Raw genomic sequence first — 12520 nt, forward strand, 5'->3', positions numbered from 1 at the left:
TCTCATTGAAATATCACGCTTTTGTAATTTTGAAAAGTTTTTTCTCGTACTTTTGCGTTATGTTTATAATTGACCTTGACTATCATTAAAATCCTGAAATATATTTATTTAGCGAAAATTTTATATTTTATTAATAGTGTGGCCATTTCTGTAATCAACTGGCCACATCCATGGCCAGAAAAAAATTTGGTTGCCCACCCATGCACTAGCTGAATGATAAAATTTAAACTATACTCGGGCATAGAACCTACATTACGGATGAAACAAGACGTCTTCAACGTTCCTGGGTTCACAGATCGAACACCATCTTGTCTTGAAACTCAGAGCCCAGACAGACTCACTTCTTAAAAAGCTACAATTACTTGTGACGACGTGCCACGTTTAACATTTGATATTGTGTAGATATTTCAATAAATTGATCTATAGAAAAGTACTGCAATCACGAAATGCGGACAAAATTAAGTAAAAACACGTTTACCTGAATGTAGGCTAATGCTCTCATTCCAACTGTGATGGCGTACAAGCTATTACGGATAAAGTCAATGATATTCCACATATTTTGGAAATATTTCACTATTCCACTAGACCACAATTCCTTTGTTTCTTGCCATATGTGAGCTGGAAAAAAAAGGACAACAATGGATTAGTATACTTAATATTCTTAAAAAAATCTAACGTGAAAAAAAACTTTCGATACCATTGCGATATTCAGAAAACACGTCAGTACACAAAAATGTCCCTCCACCAGTGAATCACTTACAATGCTAAAACCCGAGGCTCGATTCTCCTCGGTGTATAAAGCGCAGATATCCCATTGTATATCTTTGCGCTAAAAGAACAACGACAGTTATAAAAAAAGATACATAAAAAAACAAGAAATCCGATAAGTTATTTTCATTCCCTGCACTGTTAAGATAAATTTTTTAATGGCAACATTAAACATATAAATTTAGATTTTTGGCTTAGGCCTAGTGATACTTCATCAAAAAATGATAAAATTGACAAATATTGTTTTCTTCTCTTGCCCTTGGTTTCAAATGAGGTGATAACACTAAAGAAACGTTACAATTTATTTTAACATTAAGGAGGCTGTAATGCTAATCTAGCAATGATTAAAAAGTTACTCAAGCATTTTTATCGTAAGGATCTTATTGCAAACGAAATATAGTACCAACGATATCAACTAGAAGTATGTTTTCTATACTGTGATATGGGCTTTTTATATTAAGCTGATATGAGACACAAAAACCAAAATTACGTGCCTTGCAGTGACGAAGACACCCGGTAATGGATGATGACATATAATAAATATATTTTTAAATTTTCATTGATGTTATTAGCATAAGATACCCGTGCTCCGCTGTGGGGTTCAAAGGCCCTCTTCTGATTCACAGAGGCCCCAGTGTACCAATCAAGCTCCTCCTTTAACCACAATTATTTTTTATAGTTACATCAAGGAGGTCCATACCCAATAAACCCGGTAAAGATCCAGAGAAGACGCTAGAACAAAAAAAAATCCGACCTAGATTCGGGTTCAACGACCCCAAACACCTATTTCTAGATCACTATCATGTTTTGGTGACCTTCCAAGCACCTTTTAGTCCCCCTTGGTTGATGACTACGCAATATAAATAAGAACACCCCCGGGCCATACCTAGTCCATTGGCAAGTTTTATCTTGCTAGCTCCAAATCTGTATTAGGAGTTCGCATATTAAAAAAAAAAAACATAAATAGACAACGTCAGTTATTATTGTATTTTTTGACATCTCCAAAACATTTTTATAGTTAAATATGACAATTTTAGTAATATAATACAGTATCAACAATGCATTTTATGCAAAATTAAACAATTTTTTGTAGCTCTTTCCTAATTAATTATTTAATTAGTTGCATCCCTGCCTCTCCCTTCCACATAACTCCATGGTAAGTCCAGGGACTTATAACCTTAAAACTCATGTTTCAATACCTGAGGTTGGTATAGCATAGATATCTCATTGTGTAGCTTTGTGCTTAACAACCAACAAACAAACTTTGCGTCCCAAATATTTATAATGTTAATTGGAGCCTTAGAAATTGTTAAAGAAGCAAAAAAATGTGATATATTTATACTTACAAAATCAGATTTAAAAAAAAGTTTTAGTTTTTCGAAAATGTTTGTCATAATCATTGTTTCTATAAAAATAGTAATTTCTTTTTATATTTGAGCTGGGCGTGGCCTACAATTTAGCGTATCAGACTGTTGTTTTAAGATCTATGGTTTGCGCTTTCTTGTCGCAAAAATCGCATTCTGTACGTTATGGCTATTGGTGCGCTATAACAATAGCCCCCCCCCCCAGTGGTGCAGCGGTATGTCTGCGGACTTACAACGCTAGAATCCGGGTTTCGATACCTGTGGTGGGCAGAGCACAAATAGCCCATTGTGTAGCTTTGTGCTTAATTACAAACAAACAAACAAGCTATAACAGTAACGATCAAATCCCATTATTCGATTAGAGTAACCCAAGAGCTGGTGGTAGGCATTGTTTACTAATTGCTTTTCTTTTAATCTATCAGTGCAAAATTATTGCCGACTTGAATAGCTTTGAGAGAATATCCGAAAAACACACCTTTATAATTTTATTCACATTATTTTAATATATGTGTGCCGGAAAATAAAATACGAAATCTATATTCTATGAAGAGTTTTGAGTACAACATTTAAAGCTCCGAAAAAACATACCAATTATGTAAATAACGATAAACCACTCTGTTACTGTGGGAGGCTGGCCTTTCTGTCTTCCTAAAGAATACCTTAATTCTGCCTTCATCTCTTCAGTTCCGAACAGCTGAACGATAACTGTCTCGATCCGCTGTGATGCCAGGATCAGTAGGACTAGATAAAATAATGAATAAGGATCTAGAACCAAAATTTAATACATCAAGAGGAAAATGATGTTATGAAGAAAATTAATGCCAGTATCATTAATATTACTTGCTTGCAGAGAAGGAATAAGTAAAAAGAATTGGAAACGTATGTTTGGTGTAGTTTTTTTTCGAGTAAAAAAGTGAATATAAAGTAGATTTTTCCGTAATATATGAATGAAAGATGAATTAAGTAAAAACGTAAAAGATTATAGACGCTGGGTTTTACAAATAGAGAAAAGAAATTATGTAAACATGGATTAAGTAAGTGCAACTGATTTCTACAAAAAAAAAAGTGCACAAATTAATGAAAGCTGATTTTTACTGAGAAATAAGTGTAAAGTCGCAGAAAAAAACAGTGTTTGTAGTCAAAGTCGTTGTTTTTCAGATAAAAAAAAACAGTATATCTGACGAGAAAGTCAAAACAGAAAAAATAATAGGTAATAAAAGGCGATATAATTGATTAATAATATTGTTATTTATAACAAATAAACAAAGATTTAATAACTGTCTTTAACTATTCCAGAAGGAAAATGAGAGACAGTTGAATCAGTCAGTACAAAAATCTAAGAAGTAAAAGAAATGGCAAATGACTGACGTTGATATATGCACAGAAATAAAAGGTAGATCTGATAAATAAATCGACAAGGAAGAATTTTATGATAATCGATACTGAACGTTTCATAAACATCGAAAATAAATTACAATTATGTTACCTACATAGAAAGAACAGGTAGGAGAAAGAGTGGATGATGAATTTGACAAAAGGTTTCCTCATCAGTTTGGCTGTTTCACTGCTCGGCATCAACATGTACATCATTGCATAGAAAGGAGTCAACACTCCGATGTTGATGATCTTCCAAAGTTGTTGGATGACGCTTTTCCTTCGGAAACCAGGCAATCCTTCATACCAAAGACTGCTTAACAGTTGTTGGACGTTTGGATGAGCAACAAACTGGAGATTAAAGATAACAAATCCTCTAAACATGTGACAGCGTTAACCAACAACTAATAATAAAAATAATGTTTTTTTATTATTATTATCACCTTAAAATTTGCTCAGTCCGGAGAAAACCACGACAACCATGTACTAACAATTGCCTTGGGTAATAAAATAGAAAGGAGTTAAACATTAAACATTCACCCAGCAAAGGTCTTCCCCTTTATCTTCGTATAAGAAAGATTAAGACAACCTTTTTACATTTAATATGTAAATAATATAATAATATGTATCGACATGAACAGTTTTCACATTGTTTAGTTCCTCCATCATGCATGTAAAATTAGAAGTTCAAATTGCAAACGAATAAAAACTAATTCCAATGTTGACACAAAAATTATTGTACATTTCATATGATTAATTCAACTTTTACAGAATTAACTCAAATTTAAAGACATATTTGCTATTTTAAATAGAGACATGTATAGTCGCTGTATTTAGTACGATCAGGTATCACAGCTCAAACGTAGATGTATTTAAAAAGTTTTATTTTTGAATATTAATTGGATTCAAGCATGCAAGGCGCAAGTATTGAAGTAAAATGCCCGAAAAGAAAACAATCTTGTAACAGTGTAACAGGTTGAAAGTTTCTTATGTCATTACTAAGCACAAGTTTCATGGAGTCCATTCTTTATTCTGGTTGATTGCATTGTTGTTTTATAATATGAATGAGTTTATGTATTCATACTGTCAAAGCATATTTTTTCTGCTTCTAGAACTTGTCTTAAAGTAATAGTGGACTAAGCTAGAAGTTTACAGTCAATCATTTCGAGTTCTACTATATAAATAAAGTACTTTACTCAATAATACCTCTTTTTTTTTAGCATTTAAATATTCTGCCCTACGAAACTAAATCTCGTGCCAGCTCAATTCTGTAATTCTTTATATTTGAATATACAAAAAGATTTCTGTTTGCAAGAGCTTTATAAAGAAAACAGTTTAGATATTCATTGTTAATGTTTGTTTGTTTATTGTTAAGTGTAAACTACATAATGGACTATCTGTGCTGTTCCCACCATAGATATCGAAACCCGGTTTTTAGCATTATAATTATTGTTAATAAACTGGATTGTTGAAATTAGAATATCTGAAGCTCGATGAAAAAGTACATATTAAGGAAATATTTGTTAATGTTTTTCTACTCATTGTACTAAATCAATAAATAGTTGTTATGAGGTGTTTAGTTATAATAGATTATTATTTGTTTCCAGATTGGGTTGTATGAAATGACGCTTCAAGCAAATCCACTGTGTCTAACATGTAAAGAGGTCACCAATTCCGCTTGTGAATGGTGATTTCAATAAAGGTCGTCGTGGAAATTTTAACAGTTACCCTTAGTTCATCATAGGGTTGTACATTCTATTGGGTTATTAACAAAACCTAAGATGTAATATGATTATATCACAAAAGCTACCTTTCTAGAGTGACAAAATATCGTTAGAGCCACATGAGAATCATAATATTTATCCAGAAAATCTTAAACATGGTTTCAGAATTTTCTTGTACTGCACACACAAACTGTCTTTCAAACTATTGCTGCTTTCATTTTTCTTTTTTCGTTCTCTTTCAACAATACGATATTTGTTATTCGAATAAAATATTTGTCAAAGTACAGAATCGTGCGATTGTTGTTCGACTGTGTTATCAAAATAACGGTAATTAAAAAAAGTAAATCCTAAGAAAACTAGACGTCCACTTCCCTACAAGAGCCCTAAGGATGTTAAAAAACATACACTCAATTCGTTGCAACTGGATCCGTAAAACATGTTTCTCGTTCTGAGCGACCAGCTTTACCTGTGGAGTAGTGGGGGTTACTCAGGATATTTAAGACCAAGATGACAAGAATTCTTTTGGAGCAGTAAGTGCAAAAGGCGTTTCTCGAGAACCTGCTTTGTAAAAAAATACACTTTGACAAAATAAAAGCAATACAAAAAACACAAAAGCTCAATGTTTGTCACTTTAGACGCCTAAATGCCATTAATGATGGTGATACACTATTAAAATTTGAATTTGCACATTGGGTTTCGGTTAAGTCAGTGATCGATGAAACGTGGCTAGAAAACATATTTTAGATATGCGAAGCCCACTTTCATCTTTATAGATAGATCACTTCACAAAATGATGTATTTTATGCTCATAAAAACTCACACGTAATGAATCCACGTGTGCGCAGAACAAGAAACAACACTGCTCTCCAGCTATTAAAAGCTCTGTACCAGATGAAAATCTAAAAAGAGTCTGGTTAAAAAAAAAACCAACCACTATATATATATGACGTTAGAGTTAATTTTCCCAGTGTACTTGTGACTCATCACATACATAGAAATAGGTAGAATAACATAAGGATCATGAGTATTTTTCTAGTGAAGTTGTGTTTTTCTGTCTGTAGTGTGTACCAAATAAATAAATATTATTTCCGTATTTCTACAAACTTGTGGCCAGTCTTTCTTCTTCAAGACAGTCGCATTAGAAATTTAGATGAACTCTGTAAGACTTAATCCGTCGAACCTCTGGTTAGAACAATTACTATTCTTCCTTGAAGGTTATCACTGTACCTCAGAATGCCACATACGTTGAGGCTTCATTAATCCTTATTTCTTTGAAGTTGTTTGTGAAAATGGCTGTGTTTAATGCGTTTCGGTTAAAATTGCGAAAATGCTAAAAGGCCACATTATTCCTCGCCTGAAGGAGTGAACCATTGAGAACACCTTTCAACATAGCAGGGCAACCCTTCATATTTATAATACCGTTAAATAGACACTTTCAGTGAATAAAGAATCATAAAATGATCATTCAGTTAGAACTGCTAGCGAGATTATCGGATATTGTATTAGCAAATTTTTGGCTGTGTGGATTTCTCTAAAGGAATGTCCGTCGTAATAGCGTAAGATATTTGGAAGATCTGAAAACGATCATTAGAAATGAATTTGCGATTACCAATGAACACGTCCCACAACAGAAGATGTTTGCAGATACTTCATTCAGGGATAGGCTTGATATAATGATTTAGAATATCGGAAAACATTTCGAACATCTTCTGTGACAATTTTTGAAGAACGTCCAAAGTTTCCTGAAAAAAGACCTATGATTCTCACTATGCCTCTGGCGAATTTTAGTTCTCCTTGGAAATGTAGTGTTTTAGACGCAATTATTTTAGATATGAAAATGTTTCCTTTATGACCACCTTGATATTTCTTCGATCTCCCTAAACTCAGCTGTTCTTATGATTCCTGAATGTGTGAAAATCTACGAATTAGCATGTTTGCATACCTTTAACATCTGAACTTTGCTAGAAAATCTGTTTCTACTATGTGTTCTTGCAAATATGACCAGATCAAACTTGAAGTGAGTAACGCCGTAACATGGAACCCCTATAAACTCTTTTATCAAATAGGTAATAGAAGATGACATTGAGGCTAATACTTATATGACCTGCTCAACTAACTCAGTATATTTCCAACAAAACATTAGAACCATAGGAGATCTTGGGGTATAAATGTTGCTGTAAACACAAGTAAGGTTATAAGAAGTCGGACATAAACGTCAATTTTACATAACTGTAAGACAGTGTAATTCGGAAAAAAACGTAAATTTTACATAAGTGTAAGACGATGAAATTCGGACAAAAACGTAAATTTTACATAACTGTAAGACAGTGTAATTCGGACAAAAATAAAAAGAAGTATAATATATCGAACATTATTAAAAAGAGTAAGTGTACTTTCTTGAATCTACCTGAGCATATATATATATACGTACATATATGTTTGTATATGCATACGTATACGTGTGTAAACAGACACACAAACACAGTATAAAATAAGACATCTTTTAAGCGTTCTGGTTGCATAATTTTCAATTAACTTTATCTAAATCAACCTTACTTTTAATTATCAAGAAATTATACAGTGAAAATGTAAATTATCTACGAGATTTTGAATCTCATTAAAATTTGGAATACCTTTTTCTGTTTGTAATTTACAGCCATTTCAACTCTGGCCAATGACATCTGTTCTCCATGTTCGTAAGGTGGCTTCGTTGGATCATGATTCAATACAATTTCCAACTCATTGGATGTTCTCACGTGGTCCAATAGAGAAGTTGAAAAATTCTGACAACATCTTTTGAGAGACTGAGGGTCACAAAATAGTACAATTTCAATTTAAAAGTATGGTTTATTATTACTATGTATATATTATATTATAATTCAGTAATCTAATGGGAAAATGCTGTTCAACAATCATAAAAATATAGCTACTTACTTGTATTATTTTTTTGGCACTTTTTTATGAAAATAAATTAAATACTTATAAATTTTATAGTATACCGAATAAGGTATTTTTTATCATTGGTCACAAATAATACTGTGTGCTCATTTAACCTTTTGAATTTTAAACGATAAGGGCAAGATTAATTTAACAAAATAAAAATACCTGATAATCTTCTTTAAATTCATTTTCGATGTAACTTAGGCGATTCAGCTCATAACTTAGTTCAAAAGATGTCAAAATTGGGTCAACACTTGACAAGCAGACAAGTGATGGAGACGAAAGAGCTCGATAAGCATTGATACGCGAGCGAGAATGTCGAAGACAGTCATCACGAGCAGCTGCTACACACTCTCCACAACCGCAGCGCATGTCGTGAGGTATTGGTAAGGTGGCGCCACGATCGAGCAAAAGTTTCAAAATCTCGTAGTTGTCTTTGTGGGCTGCAAGAATCAGAGGCGTAATTTCTGGTGTGAACGTTGCAGTGTCCTGACTCACTCGCTCCCAACTCTGAAAATATATAAGAATCAGTTGGAAAATAAAGTAAAATAATTGCTGCATAGATAAAAACGTTCGAGAATTGTCTCCGCTGTATAAAAGTTGCAATCAAACCAAATCATGTGGCGCCGTCTCGTAGGTATAAGTCACACTTATATTTTTTACTTTTGGCTTCAAGTTGAGACAAGTAAACACAGATGTCATCTTTAAATGTTTCCGGCATTTTTTAATCATTTAACTTATTACTTTGTAAATTATATTTCCACGATCTTAGTTTTCAGTAAATGGCGTGTTTGAAATTGATCTTTTCCCCTTTTAAGATTAATTATTAAATACAAAGTTCAGCTCTTGTAAGCCTGTATTGGAAATGTGGTAAGTTTATACAAAAAGAAATATAAACCTGTTTACATGACAAAGCCTAAACATTGTAACGGAAACATCGAATCACCTGAAAAACTAATAAGTTTTTATGTATAAAGATATCTAGTGTGTTATAGATGACTCTCTTTTGTAGCAAATGTTCAGCACGAAAAAAAACATTGTCTTAATAAGCCAGATCTATCGCGAAATTTGAGAAATGGACTGTTTAAGGTTTTTAAATAAAGGTTTATTGTGAAATATGTAATAAACAAAAGGCCCTTACATATGGCTCTCCTTCTTTGTGGATGAATTCCTCGTATTCCAGTAATAGTTCTACGGCTTCTACATATTCCACGTTTATAGCATGTAATAAAGCATCATTCGTCTGAACACCTTCGATCACAAGTAGTTCTAGCATGTCCAAGTTTTCATTGTCAATAGCCATAAGCATAGCTGATCTTCCCAAAGGATCAATACAATTAGCATCTAATGAGGACGAATTTACTTCTTTATCCCTTTCCAAGATCCTAAGTTAAGTGAAATAATATGCCAAGCGTATGAAATATTAGTCTAAATAACGTAAATAGTAAAGATGCCATTTATGATATAAGTATTAACTTTACATTAGTAGTATTGTGATCTAGATTTACAGCTAAAAAGTAAGTCAATGGAACTCCATATTTCACTCAGATGAATTCTAATCGTAAAGACATAAATCAGAAAAAAAGGAATGCTTAAAGGAGAAATATATATATATATGTGGGTGAGTGTGTGGTCAACGGTTCGACCAAATGACCAGCATCAGTCCTATAGTACTGATGTTATTCAACACTAATCACAACGAATTAAAAGGTTAATATTTTCAATTGTTTCAATTTTAAGATAAGAAAGACACAGTACATAAGAAGAAATTATTACCTCTCACTAACTCTTCATTTGAAAAAAATGTAAGAAACACTGAAAGAAAACCAAGTTCTAAGCTTTCTGAAAAAAAAATGTGCCTTTGTTAGCGTCTTTTCAAAAACATTTAATTCAACTTAGCTCACAGATCAAGCAAGCCTTTGTTCTGTAAGTTGTAAGTTATATTAAAGAGGTATTCATAATAACTTGCTGGTTTACTTCAAACCAAAAATTCACACTTTATAATTTCACACATACTTTATTCACAAAACATTTATCAAACCCTCTCAGTAAAATAAATATTAGTTTAAATTATTATAATCTAAATACTTAATTCATCGGCTAGAAAACTGTTAAATAATTATTATCTTACCTTTGTAAATTAAGTTAATCGTTTACCTTTAAGGTATGTTTACTCACCTTCGAACCGTAGCCAAATCACCACGTTCTACAGCGAGTAAGTATCGTTTTTCTAGAGGAGGGAGTTTTCTCTGAGATGGATGGGTGTTAGAAATACCACCAACTAATTCAGAAAACTTGTTACCGTCATCCATTTTTTTTTGTTTCGTCAGACGGCTTAGTGATGATTATTTTTTACTCACTTGATGCCACGGAAAAACCGTTTCTATAAAAACAACAAGATCACATTGGTATCATAGTCCCTGAAGACAATACTGTGTATTTTTAAAAGATTTATCGAAGTACGCAATTCTCTAAGGTGACTGAATTACAAAAACGTATTACTCTAAGAACCGTATCCGTGTCGGCAAAAATTTTGAAAGTTACTAACTTGATTCATTTCTATCATTGTACTCTACGTGACAATATTTTATTGGTTAAAGTCTATGTCAGTTGAGTAACAATCTGAGTTATGTTTGTTTTTTTAAATACATTTTACGTGGAGAATATTTTTGTGGAAATATTTTAAACAATAAGGGTTTCAACGCTTTAGCCCAGATTAGTTGTGATTTGGTAAGACCAAAATTTGACATCTGGGATAAGGTTCATTTATGGAGAGATTTGCTTTTTTCTTATCATGTTACAAATATTTTAGCTTTGGAATTAGCAATATCATTCACGCGTTATAATTGTTGGTTTTTTTCTGCTGGTATCATGATGAGACTGATCTAAGTGGATTAATAAAATCAACATTTAATTAAAAGGGTAAGAACAGAGGATTTGAAACATAAAGAAATAAATAAAACGCTAACAACTAATTCTGAAGCCATAAGAGAAATATTTCTTCAGGAATAATGCAACATGGCTTCTACGTTTTGCATACATAGACTTCGGCAAAATGGGGTTTAGATGCCGACCCCATGAAGCCAGATAAATACGTTCTTGTAAATATGTAAGGAATACCTTTAGATTGTAAAGTCTTAGGATATCAGCGTCATTGTGTAATGCATTGCAAGTAAGAATAGTTAGTTTTAACATGACAATTTGAAATATTCATGGACAGTTTTATAATAACTTTCTGTAGATTTTTTAAAAATTTTATTAGAGTAAATGTTATTAGATTAAATGAGTTCTTTTTATATATAGAGTTTTGTAACTTGTTAAGTATATTCCAAAAAAAACGTAAAAACTGTTGACACAAATATTTAATAGCATCTGAAGATTTCAATAAATTTTGCTGTTTCTGGCAATCGTTTTGTTACAACTAGTTATCAGCAACTTCTCAATACATATGAAACAAGTTATTGTTAGTGCTATTTGTGAATTTTTCAAGTACTTTTAACTCACTAACATTATAACAAGCCTAACTGTATTTCTGTGGCTTGCTGATCCAAGCTGTGCTGATGAGCCTTGAAAAGGCGAAACTACGATCCACAGGAGAGAGCAGGGTAAATCAAAAATATATTAGGCCTCTACGTCACTGATATTCCCAATCTAATTTTGGTGAAATGAAATCTGTAATATAATTAACTATCAAAAAGTTACTGATCTTAATACTCAGGCTCTCCGAACACATTCTAAGTACTGTTGAAATTAAAAAGCCATCACCATGTATGAAGATTGCTCAAAAAAGATTGCAAAGTAAAACCAGTTAAAAAGTAAATACACATAATGAAAATCACATAAAATTTGATTAAGTTTCTAATAGAGTTGATGAAACAGTCATGAACATTATAATGAAAATAAACTAATACTGCTTTAACTGGTCTGTACAATTAAACCATACTCGTTATGCAAAGTCTTCCTTCGTAAACTAAAATTTTGGTCATATCTGATATCAGGAGTACAATACGGGTGAGACCTAAGGTCATCAGAAACTTTCTTTATCCTCCTTATCTAAGTACAAAAGTAATATAAATATCCTTCAAGATCTCAAAAATAAATAAATATGTGGCTGAAGTTGATGAACGTGAGTCAACCAATGATGAGATAATGAGGTATTCGTCATTAACTAACGTTATCTTGCAACAGAGGCCTTTATACAACTTACAATAATCGTTTTGGTGTACCTATTTAAGAAATAGTTCTCATACAACAGTAGAGCCTTTATGTTTAAAATGTTTTAGTTACAAATAACACGACATTTGAGATTAGAAGGCCATAACATCAAGCATGCCTCTCTTTTACGAATAT

At 32.4% G+C, this 12520-nt stretch overlaps 1 protein-coding gene across 3 annotated transcripts in view; it reads right to left on the reverse strand.

The window, feature by feature from the left end:
- LOC106458384 (transient-receptor-potential-like protein) overlaps nucleotides 1-12520 on the reverse strand; it is a 41024-nt gene that overhangs the window by 27520 nt on the left and 984 nt on the right. For all 3 annotated transcript variants that reach the window (NM_001314078.1, XM_013917892.1, XM_013917894.2), the window contains 7 exon segments: nucleotides 479-618; nucleotides 2721-2873; nucleotides 3623-3857; nucleotides 7864-8034; nucleotides 8336-8680; nucleotides 9312-9555; nucleotides 10349-10553. In NM_001314078.1, coding sequence (NP_001301007.1) covers nucleotides 479-618; nucleotides 2721-2873; nucleotides 3623-3857; nucleotides 7864-8034; nucleotides 8336-8680; nucleotides 9312-9555; nucleotides 10349-10482 — 1422 coding nt within the window. In that variant the 5' untranslated portion in view covers nucleotides 10483-10553.

This window comes from Limulus polyphemus, unplaced genomic scaffold (assembly GCF_000517525.1).
Source record: "Limulus polyphemus unplaced genomic scaffold, Limulus_polyphemus-2.1.2 Scaffold454, whole genome shotgun sequence".
Classification (NCBI taxonomy): Eukaryota; Metazoa; Arthropoda; class Merostomata; order Xiphosura; family Limulidae; genus Limulus; species Limulus polyphemus.